This window comes from Schistocerca americana, chromosome 10 (genome assembly GCF_021461395.2).
Source record: "Schistocerca americana isolate TAMUIC-IGC-003095 chromosome 10, iqSchAmer2.1, whole genome shotgun sequence".
Taxonomy (NCBI): Eukaryota; Metazoa; Arthropoda; class Insecta; order Orthoptera; family Acrididae; genus Schistocerca; species Schistocerca americana.
The window spans coordinates 49,919,129-49,931,429 of NC_060128.1; the positions used below are offsets into that span (position 1 = coordinate 49,919,129).

Consider the following 12,301-nt stretch of genomic DNA (forward strand, 5'->3'; position numbering starts at 1 on the left):
GATATTTTGTGATCTCACAAAAGGCTTTTGCCTGTGTGAATCATGAAATTCTTCTAGATAAGATTAAGTATTGTGGTGCGAGTGGGGAAGTACACAAATGATTTAATTCATAGCTACCTGGAAGAATGCAGAGGGTTGAAATTCACCATTAAGAGAAAAAGTATTCACTGCACAAATCCGAATAATAGCTGGCGCTCACCCAAGATCACCCTGCAGACATTTGTTTAACGAACTCGGGATATTCACAACACTTTCACAGTACATATATCCACTTATGACATTTGTTATTAAAAACCCATCCCAGTTCAAAAATAATAGTGAAGTGCATAGCGACAACACTAAAAGAAAGCTTGATCTTCACTACTCCGGGTCAAATATTACTTTGGCACAGAAAAGGGTGAATTATGGAGCCACAAAAATATCTGATCATTTGCCAAATAGCATTAAAAGTCTGACAGACAGCCAACCAACTTTTAAAAACAAATTCAAAGAATTTCTGAATGACTGTTCCTTCTAGTCAACAGATGAATTTTTAGATATGAAGTAGTAACTAAAAATAAATAAATAAATACAAAATTAATTAACTATATTGTGTAAAGAAAACTCATGTTACACTGGCACATACCACATCATTATGAAATGTCATATTCATGATCTATGGAACAATTATTAATATAATGTAACAAGCCCCTACACGAAGGAGGCCCAACCACGGCCTTTCAAGCTACAGTGGTCGAATATCCCATTTCTAGAGGATTTGCACACAGTCACTATCCTCCACACCTGGTCTGCGTACGCGTGCGCCCCCCCCCCCCCCCCCCGCACACACACACACACACACACACACACACACACACACACACACACACACACACACACACACAAGTCATATCCTGTCATATCCTCTCAGCCACAACCAATCCACAAGGAAAAAGAAAAAAAATCAAACTCTGCCTCTGCTAAAGATTTCACTACTTTCTATCAAATCCTACCACGACAAATATTCTTCTCCAAATGAATGGATAAGTGGGAAAACTATTCTTGTGAAGATGGTTCACACTTTTCTTCATATTAATCTGTGGTTTAGATTTTCCACAATTTTTCTTCTCTGAGCATTCAGACTTTCTCTCTACACCTTTTCTGCATGCCATCCACTTACAAACGGCACTCTAGCTGCTGTAACAGATGGAATAGTTTGGGTTGTCATATGACATATGTCTTCCTACCTTGAAGAGCTTGTTTAATGTCACAGTCAAATACAGAATGTCAAAACACATTTAACAGCACAGTTCCATTCCTCCTGAAATGTGTTAGGTATGAGCGACACACTCGTACTTCGTGGTGCTCACGTGGTCTCCTAGGGCATCTGACACCAATCCTATTGATCACTTCTGGGTCCTGACAAATGAAAAGTGTCCGTGGGCAGCAGCTGGGGCAGCCATGGGCAAGGCAAGGCCGGCTCATTATCCTTTCGATATCTCATCAGGTCTGCACATGGAAGTATCACTGCCATCATCCAGATTAAAGGGAATGTTATACACTGCTATGTACACTTCAGCATCCCTCTACACTTTGTACAATTGGGGAAACAAATAGTTGCCTTACAGTATAGCTGCTCTTGAGCTGACAAAAAGCAGTGTTGTCAATATTGCACTGCATTTGTTCAGCTGTAAAGGGGACAACGTTACACACCAGAGTGATTAGTGGCACATGTCCACATACAGGAAGGTAATAGCAGATATAGTGATTTCATTCAGAGATCACTTTGGTAAAGCCCCACCTCATTATAGCACAGCTCCTTGATAGGGAATAAAGCACATTTCTTTCAGGCAGGGTGAATGACAGAATGCATACTGGATGGAAGAAAATTTATAAAGAAACACGTGGTACCATCACTTTGACTGAGCTGCCATGAAATTCATTCATAAAAGAGCAGATGAACTTTAAGCACTGCAGCCAACAATGCATAAATACACCAAAGAAAGATTTTAAAATGAAAGGAGTTGGACTGATATTTGTGAATGAATTATCTGACAGTGAAACAGAGCATTAAGTTGCAGCCTGCATTGGTTTCTTGGCACAATTTCCAAATGGTGTGTCTCACTCTTGGGTGTTATTTTATGACGAATGTATGAAATATTGCTGTTGACATAGAAATGTTGGTTTCTGGTCAAAGTAAAAAACCTTATGTGCAAACAGCTGGAAAGGAACCAACTGTAAATTACGATATAGGCTAGGCGGTCAGCAGAATACCTCTTTTGACTGTATTTTTTTAAGGGTGTGCACAAAGAAATTCTTAACTGGGCACGCTGCAAACATGGTTAATACCCCAGCCTGAAGGCAAGGGAGTTGTGGATCATGTGGGGTTAGAGCTGAGTGAGTCTCCAGCACACTTTGATATTCTCGACGAGTAATATTGAGGCGGTTGAACTACTACGGTTCAGCAACATCTCCAGTCATAATGAAATGGGCACAACAAAAGCTGGACCGCATTATGGGTAATAATCAAGTCCCATATGGCTCAATGTCAATTCAAGATTAATAACAAAGTGCGCCAACACTGAATACTTTATACATAGGGTGACAACTATTGATCTGTATGGGGAAAAAAGAACGTAAATTAGTTACTATCAGTTTAATAAGTCACGGATGCAAAATAATAACGTAAATTCTTACAGACGAATGGAAAAACTGGTAGAAGCCGACCTTGGGGAAGATCAGTTTGGATTCCGTAGAAATATTGGAACACGTGAGGCCATACTGACCCTACAGCTTATCTTAGATGCTAGATTAAGGAAGGCAAACCTACGTTTCTAGCATTTGTAGACTTAGAGAAAGCTTTTGACAATGTTGGCTGGAATACTCTCTTTGATACTCTGAAGGTGGCAGGGGTAAAATACAGGGAGCGAAAGGCTATTTACAATTTGTACAGAAACCAGATGGCAGTTATAAGAGTCGAGGGGCACGAAGGGAAGCAGTGGTTGGGAAGGGAGTGAGACAGGGTTGTAGCCTCTCCCCCGATGTTATTCCAATCTGTATATTGAGCAAGCAGTGAAGGAAACAAAAAGAAAAGTTCGGAGTAGGTATTAAAATCCATGGAGAAGAAATAACAACTTTGAGATTCGCCGATGACATTGTAATTCTGTCAGAGACAGCAAAGGACTTGGAAGAGCAGTTCAAAGGAATGGACAGTGTCTTGAAAGGAGGATATCAGATGAACATCGACAAAAGCAAAACGAGGATAATGGAATGTAGTCTAATTAAGTCGGGTGATGCTGAGGGAATCAGATTAGGAAATGACACACTTAAAGTAGTAAAGGAGTCTTGCTATTTGGGGAGCAAAATAACTGATGATGGTCGAAGTAGAGAGGATATAAAATGTAGACTGGCAGTGGCAAGGAAAGCGTTTCTGAAGAAGAGTAATGTGTTAACATCGAGTATTGATTTAAGAGTCAGGAAGTCATTTCTGAAAGGATTGTTACGGAGTGTAGCTATGTATGGAAGTGAAACATGGACAATAACTAGTTTGGACAAGAAGAGAATAGAAGCTTTCGAAATGTGGTGTTACAGAAGAATGCTGAAGATTAGATGGGGGGTAGATCATATAACTAGGGAGAAGAGAAGTTTGTGGCACAACTTGACCAGAAGAAGGGGTCGGTTGGTAGGACATGTTCTGAGGCATGAACGGATCACCAATTTAGTACTGGAGGGCAGCATGGAGGGTAAAAATCGTAGAGGGAGGCCAAGAGATGAATACACTAAACAGATTCAGTTTGATGAAGGTTGCAGTAGGTACTGGGAGATGAAGAAGCTTGCACAGGATAGAGTAGCATGGAGAGCTGCATCAAACCAGTCTCTGGACTGAAGACCACAACAACAACAAATTAGTTACAACTACAGCATGCACACACTTCATTCAACACATGATCATCACTACAGATATTCAGATTTAGGTTATGACATGTTCGATATGCCTACCGTCACTGGTGATGACGTGGCACAGATGAATAGCAAAATTCTGCACAACCGTCTACGTATCTGAACACTGCTGCTGTCGATGACCTCCTGAGTGGCTGTTTTTCAGCTCAGCTATTGTTTTGGGGTTATTGCTGTACACCTTGTGTTTAATACAGCCCCACAAAAAGGAATCGCATGTGTTCAGATCCGAAGAATATGTCAGCCAATCGAGGCCCACGCCACTGACCTCCCAGTATCCCAGAGCCACGATGCTCCTCCGTGGCATCAAACACTCTCCTGCTTCGATGTGGTCAAGCTCTGCCTTGCACGATCCACATCTTGGCAAAATCAGGGTCAATTTGGATAATGAGGATGAAATCATCTTCCAAAGCCATTCCGTAGTCACCATACCGATGAGGAATACTGCACCGATTATTTCGTAATTGGACATTGCACACCACACAGTCACCTGCTGAAGGTGAAGAGACTATTTCATCGTGAAATGCGGATTCTCAGTCCCCAAAATGGGAAATACGGAAGCGTCCGATCCCACCCATATGCTTTGACCCATGACGTCACAAATATGGCGGAAACGACCATAAACCACGATTCCAATATGGCGCATATAAAGTCGTTATGTACACATTATGAGGACGAAAATACATCGAAAAACAAACACACACACACACACACACACACACACACACACACACACACACACACACACACGTTCCACAAAAAGCCTAATGACACTAACGGGACAAGTGCAGGAAATAGGGTGTTTTTAGGTGGGGACAAACTAAATATAAACAAATGATATGAATATAATAGAGGGAAACATTCCACACGGGAAAAATATATCTAAAAACACAGATGATGTGACCTACCAAACGAAAGTGCTGGCAGGTCGATAGACACACAAACAAACACAAACACACACACAAAATTCAAGCTTTCGCAACATACGGTTGCTTCATCAGGAAAGAGGGAAGGAGAGGGAAAGACGAAAGGATGTGGGTTTTAAGGGAGAGGGTAAGGAGTCATTCCAATCCCGGGAGCAGAAAGACTTACTTTAGAGGGAAAAAAGGACGGGTATACACTCGCGCACACACACACACATATATCCATCCGCACATATACAGACACAAGCAGACATTTTCTGCTTGTGTCTGTGTATGTGCGCGAGTGTATACCCTTTTTTCCCCCTAAGGTAAGTCTTTCCGCTCCCGGGATTGGAATGACTCCTAACCCTCTCCCTTAAAACCCACATCCTTTCGTCTTTCCCTCTCCTTCCTTCTTTCCTGATGAGGCAACAGTTTGTTGCGAAAGCTTGAATTTCATGTGTATGCTTGTGTTTGTTTGTGTGTCTATCGACCTGCCAGCACTTTCGTTCGGTAAGTCACATCATCTGTGTTTTTAGATATAAATATGAAACAAATTTAGACACCCACCCCCATACAAAACCACGCAAAACGACAAAAAAACTGACATCACAAAACTCCCCAAATACCACTAAACACAATATCATCTGGAATCGGACACTTCCCTTGACCTATATAGCTCAACAGCAGCTCCCGATCCCATAAATTAGGACCTAACACTTCCCTTGTCCTATATAGCTCAAAAACATCTCCGATGCCAATACCAACATTCAGAGCCACACATTGGGATCGAACACTTCCCTTGACCTGTCATCCTTACGACATCTCCACATACAGCCGTCCATGGTCCGAGACGCCGGAACTTTAAGTAAGCCTCATTTCTTCACGACATACTGAACACTTCACGACTTCATCCAAAACTTCGAATAGTTGAAGAAATTTTATTAGAGACAATGCACTGTCCCCCATCATAGCCGACAACCGAAAACTGTTGACACTGCCAGTCATAGCCATACCTACCAAAGACATAAAAGAAAAGCAATTTACCAAATTTCACACACGACGCCACACTCGCAAAATAAACCAAAAACATGACCTAGCACACCATCAGAGAGCACCACCAATCGCATCAAAACGACACCTACAAACACGCCACTCTCACAAACTAAATTCCGCGCCGTCGTGATGTCACACACCACGACAGCCTTAAGTCATGGGTCAAAGCCGACGGGTGGGATCGGACGCTTTGGTCGACCCCCAAAATGTGGCAATTTTGCTTATTGATGAACCCATCCAAATGAAAGTGGGCTTCATTGCTAAACCAAGCAGCAATGCGCATACTAATTCCCATCGTGCCCTGCGGCCAACTGTGCAGTTTGAACACCCTGACAAAAACCGTTCAGAAGTTAGATGATTTTATTTCATACAGTTCAATAATTGTCACGCTGTATAAAAAACTGTATATTTAATGGATCTGTATGTACACAATCATACATTACACAGAGCTCTATTAGACATGTCTCCATGTCCTTGACATCTTGTGGAGCATGTCAAAAGTTATGCTTCAAACACACATTCAACCCTCAAACTGCCATTCACAGGCCTATCTGGGTGTACATAAGTTTCAGTTGCACTCCCGTAAGTATATGATAAATGAATTATGTCCCTTTGCTATGCTAGGGTATGTGTGAGTATGTGAACAGTTCACAATTGACATTATCTTTCGCTGAACAACAATTTCACCCTATGAATAACTGTGTGTTAAAACATTTATCTATCACTGAAATGCAGCCTTGTTTCCACCGAGTACTAGTTCATGCTGGGCTGTTAGGATATGAGACCACCTCATCCCAAAGTAAGAGTCCAGTATTGTATACCCTGTGCACCAAGCCCAGAGAGTATGAAAATAATTGATGATGTCACCAGTGCAGTCTTGTTTCTCAAGTCGTCCAAGCATTTACCTGAAAATTCTTTTGTGGTGGTGGTGGTGTGGGGGAAAGAGGGGGGGGGGGGGGGAGGGGAACTTAAATGAGGCTGTATAGCTTGAGGTCTTAACACCATTCCCCACTTCACAATTCTGGCAGTCAAATTATACTCAAATAGACCCGAAGTTCTAAATGAGCACTATTTGAATTGAAGATTGTGGCCATTTATATGTACCCCTTCACAGCCACTAATTCCAGAAAATTTTGGATACACTAATTTAAACAAGAATATCCATCAGTAACTTCATGTGTATCCTCATTGAGCAACCAAATTATTACATTATACAAACAATATATGTGCTCAGGCAACACATACGGAAAATTGTCTCTGCCGATTCTGTGCAAAAGACATTGAGACAAACACTAAAATAGTTTCTATACACAAAGTGGGAGCATTAGGCGATGGTTGACTAGAACAGTGGAAATGAATACAGTACAAGATGAATGGGTGGCTTTAAGACATAACACAGTGAATGCAGCTGAGGATGAAACAGGTAAAAAGACAAGGGCTAGTGGAAATCCTTGGATAACCCAAGGGGTATTGAATTTAACTGATGAAAGGAGGAAAATTAAAAATGCAGCAAATGAAGCAGGTGAAAGCGAATACAAATGTTTAAAAAATGAGGTAGGCAGGAAGTGTGGAATGCTAAACAGGAATGGCTAGAGAGGAAAAATGTGAGGCTTTAAGGGGAAAGATTGATACCACCTACAGCAAAATTCAATAGGTCTTTTGGGGAGAGAAGTAGCTGTATGAATGTCAAGAGCTCGGATGGTAAACCAATCTCAAGCAAAGAAGGGAAAGCTGAAAAGTAGATGGAGTATACTGAGTGCATATACAAGGGAGATGAACTCAAAATCTGTGTTACAGAAAGGGAAGTGGACATGATGACAATCAGATGGGGCATAAGATATTGCAAGAGATTCTGATGAAGCTTTGAAAGGTCTTAAGACAAAAAAAGACCTGCCCCGGGAGTAGACCATATTCTGAGAGAATTACTTATTACCTTGGGAGATCCAGCCATCCATCTGGTGTGCATGATGTACAAGACAGGCAAAATACCCTCAGACTTCACAAAGAATGTAGCAACTCCATTTCCAAAGAAATCAGTTGACGACAGGTGTGAAAATTACCAAACTATCAGTTTCATAAGCCACGACTGCAAAATACTGACACAGATTCTTTACAGGAGAATGGGAAAACTGGTAGAAGCTGACCTCAGGGAAGATCAGTTTGGATTCCAAAGAAATGTAGGAACACACGAGGTAATATTAAGCTTTCCACTTATCATAGAAGATAGGTCAAGGAAAGGCCAACACATATATTTATAGTATTTGTAGACTTAGAGAAAACTTTCCACAATGTTGACTGGAATACTCTCTTTGAAATTCTGAAGGTAGCATGGGTAAAATACAGGGAGTGAAGGGCTATTTACAACTTGTAGAGACACCAGACGACAGTTATAACAGTTGAGAAGCATGAAAGACAAGCAGTAGTTGAAAAGGTAGTGACATATGGTTATAGCCTATACCCCATGTTACTCATTATGTACATTGAACAAGCAGTACAGGAAACCAAAGAAAAATTTGGAGGAGTTACATCTCAGGGAGAAGAAATAAAAACATTTAGGTTTGCCAATGACATTGCAGAAGAGAAGTTGAACAGAATGGAAACTGTCTTGAAAGGAGGGCGTAAGACGAACAACAACAAAAGCAAAACAAGGATAACGGATTGTAGTCGAATTCAATGAGGTGATGCTAAGAGAATCAGGTTAGACAATGGAGCACATAAAGTAGCAAATGAGTTTTGCTATGTGGGCAGGAAAATAACTGATGACGGCCGAAGTAGAGAGGATACAAAATATAGAAAGAAATTTACTAACATCAAATGTAGATTTAAGTGTTAGGAAGTCTTTTCTGAAGGTATTTATCTGAAATGTAGCTATGTGTGGAAGTGAAACACAGACAATAAACAGTTTCGATAAAAGAGAATAGAAGCTTACGAAATGTGGTGCTACAGAAGAATGCCACAGATCAGATGGGACAATCACGTAACCAATGTGGAAGTAAACAGAACTGGGGAGACAAGATATTTGTGACGTAACTTGACCAAAAGAAGGGACTTGTTGATAGAACACGTTCTGGGACATCCGTAGCTCACCAACTTAGTACTCGAGAGAGAGAGAGAGAGAGAGAGAGAGAGAGAGAGAGAGAGAGAGAGAGGGGGGGGGGGGGGGGGGAGGTTAATATCGTAGAGGCAGACCAAGAGATGAATACCGCAAGCAGAATCAGAAAGCTGTAGGCTGCAGTAATGATTCGGAAATGAAGAGGCTCGCACAGGATAGTGTAGCATGGAGATCTGCATCAGACCGGTCCTCGGACTGAAGGCCATAAAAACAACAAAACAAAAATATTACAGATATCGTTATTATTATTAAAAATATTGTTTTGTGAACATTGACTTCGCATAGAACATCGTATGCTATTTCTTTAAATTATGAAGGCTGAAGCTATCATATCGCCATCGCTCATTATCGTTAACTGAAGCAATGACAACACCTAAAAAATTAAGCTGTTTAGACAGCTATGGCGTACAAATGATGTGCGAGTCTACTAAATCGTGAGTAAATGCATGGAACACTTCCCGGCATCATTCAACTCGCGTCTAAATCTCAAATTTAGACTGCCTGTACCCTACAGTTATTTAATGAAGTCAGTCATTTTAATGTTGCAAAAACTGCAGTGACGTCTATAAAACTACTTTTGAAGCGAATTTTCACCCTGCAATTATATAGAAAGCACTGTCATCAATTCTTACTCTACCTTATCTGACGATGGTTCAGTTTACTAATCTCGCCTTACCGGGCTGAGACAACTTTACCTGCATCTTATTGATCGCCCGCCAACCATCTTCCACACCACAGAGCATCACATATTTGGATTCCCGTGGTAGCAACAACTGATCGAGTATTTCCAGTTTTCCCGCATTATATCGTATAGATTCTAACGCCATTTCCACCCTCCCCAATAACAGAAGTAATACTGACAAAACAGTTAAATACGGCACTGATTCGAAGAAAGGAATTAGTACCGCGTGTTGTACAATGCTGCCAACAGGTATTCAAAAATAGACGATCGACGTGTATCCGCAAGTACCGTTGTATCTCCAATACAGCAACCGCACCTTTATTTTTAAATACCCTTGATATTTAAATCGAAAATATAAGCTAATTCGAAAAAGCCACAGCCCAACTGATAAAAATCTATTCTAGACGTGTGACTTATCAGATGGGTGGAGTCGTTTTGTAAGTACGGGACAAGTCAACTGTGAGTACGCTAAGTTCATAATTTCCGAGAAAAAGAAGATACTACTGAGGGCGTTGTGGAACTGCTGTTTATGTTTCTTAGAATAGTTAGACCATACGTATACACGTAAGTTCTAGATAATTCTGCGACACGTTAGATAAACCAGTATTCGTTCTGAAAGATCTGCTGTTTGTTACCTACTACCAATTTGATACTGTGTTTTAGGATAACTGTTTATGGGACTGAGACCCAATGAGAAAACAATGTTTGTAAATATGCAGCGGGAATAAAAGTAATTTACACCATCGATCTGTTAGTATTATTTTTATACAACAAGAAAATAAAATTTTTAAGACCTTTGAATTATGTCGTCATTCATCTCTCGGTTATACTGGCAAAAGTTGTATGTGGTAACATTATTCCGTGTCTATCAATGTAACAGATGCTGTTTGTTATTGCAGGCAAATTGAAATGACAACTGTATTTCCTTAATTTACAATCTAAATATCTTGTGAATATAATAAATAAATCATTGCATTATTTGACATACTGAATTTGTCTGGGTCTATATATCATATGGCTTATTTTGACTGTAGTTGGATGTCAACAACTGTGCAGTACTGGTACATTACAGGGATGTGTAACAGACTGAAAATAAGAGGGCACTTATAACTAATGTTCAGTACGGCTGCTGATGTATGTTGTATTTATACTTCAGGTTTTATTTTGACCTGATGTTCTGGCTGAACATGTTTTATGGAAGAATACACATTGCCATTCAAACAAATTCTGAGTTAAATTTAAATATCTTAAGCATGAATAGAATCAAACAGTAAAGAGATAATTTGTTATAATACAAGTTAGGTTTCTCTTATTTCGTTGTCTTCTTTTTAATGTACACCCTGACTTGTTCCATTCCCAGAAGATTCTTCTTGATGGAAGCTACGGGACATAATGGATGGATAAAGTGCCAACATTGACTGTCAGTTTCTGTTAGGATCTTCTTTCTTATGTAGCGAGTCTTGGTCTTATGCACTTCTGCTTCAGACGTGTTGGTTAATTCTTGAACTTTAAAGCTTCAGCAAGGCCCATATGTTCAGAAAATGTCTTCTTCAGTTTTATACACCACCTACTAAAGGTGACAAATAACAGCTATTTTGCGTGTGTGTGTGTGTGTGTGTGTGTGTGTGTGTGTGTGTGTGTGTGTGTGTGTTTGAGAGAGAGAGAGAGAGAGAGAGAGAGAGAGAGAGAGAGAGAGAGAGGGGGGGGGGGGGGGCTGGGGGAGAGATTATGTCAGTACATAATAGTACTAAACTGTTCTTATTACTCTGCATCTGCATACACAACTCCACAAGCCACCATAAGCGACATTTCAGCGGGTACCCTGTACTACTACAAGTCATTTTCTTACTTGTTCAACTTGCAAGTGAAGTGAGAGGAAAGTTAGGTCTATAAGCCTTAATCTCTCTTTATTATTTTGGTCCCTACACAGTATGTACATAAGCAGCAGTAGAATCTTACTGCAGTCAGCCACAAATGATGGTCCTCTAAACTTTCTCTGCAGGGTTTCACAAAAAGCATGTCTACTTCTCTCCAGGAATTCCATTTTCAGTTCACAGACCATTAATGTCTTGTGACTTAAAATATGAAATGGATGTTTGTGTTTATCTCTAATAGGTCACAATGGCAAAATGAACATTGGAATCTAAATCTAAACTGCTTGATTTTCAAGTGCACAGCATAAATATCTGTTCAATGCATCATTAAAACTCTGAATTCTCCTCCATAAGCATTGGCGGTTGAGAGATAGCAATCGATTGTTACAGTCACAAATAAAATTTATGCACTCACAACTTAGATCATACGACTCATTAAAAATATATATTTGTGATTATATATCAACACAAATATTCATATAAACAAAGCAAATTAATTTTTGGTAACAAAAAGTGGATCTGAAATTGGCCTCTAATTTTTCTTCACCACTGTTGTTAAAATAGAGTTAATTTCCATTTCAAGCTTATCACAATTTGTGCTATTTTTTTTCCTCCTTCGTAAGTATACCTTTAGTGGGCTCAGTATCAGCTATGAGAGCAAGGGACAGATACAGTTCATATTATGAATCTTCTGCATAAGGTGTAGAATAATCTTCAAATGCAGCAACTCTAAGTGATT

The 12,301-nt window shown here is 40.1% G+C and overlaps 1 protein-coding gene and 1 long non-coding RNA gene across 3 annotated transcripts in view; one reads left to right on the top strand and one right to left on the bottom strand.

Moving 5' to 3' along the window:
* Positions 1 to 9,945, bottom strand: part of LOC124552739 (methylthioribose-1-phosphate isomerase) — an 81,817-nt gene extending 71,872 nt beyond the window's left edge. Inside the window, exon 1 of one of the 2 annotated variants that reach the window (XM_047127084.1) lies at positions 9,702 to 9,945. In XM_047127084.1, coding sequence (XP_046983040.1) covers positions 9,702 to 9,833 — 132 coding nt within the window. In that variant the 5' untranslated portion in view covers positions 9,834 to 9,945. The remainder of the gene's footprint in view (positions 1 to 9,701) is intronic. The other variant, XM_047127085.1, reaches the window with a different exon arrangement.
* LOC124552741 lies at positions 9,887 to 10,435 on the top strand. Its single transcript, XR_006967975.1, has 2 exons — positions 9,887 to 10,252; positions 10,352 to 10,435. It is a non-coding gene; the product is annotated as an uncharacterized LOC124552741 (long non-coding RNA).
* Positions 10,436 to 12,301: the final 1,866 nt, after the last annotated feature.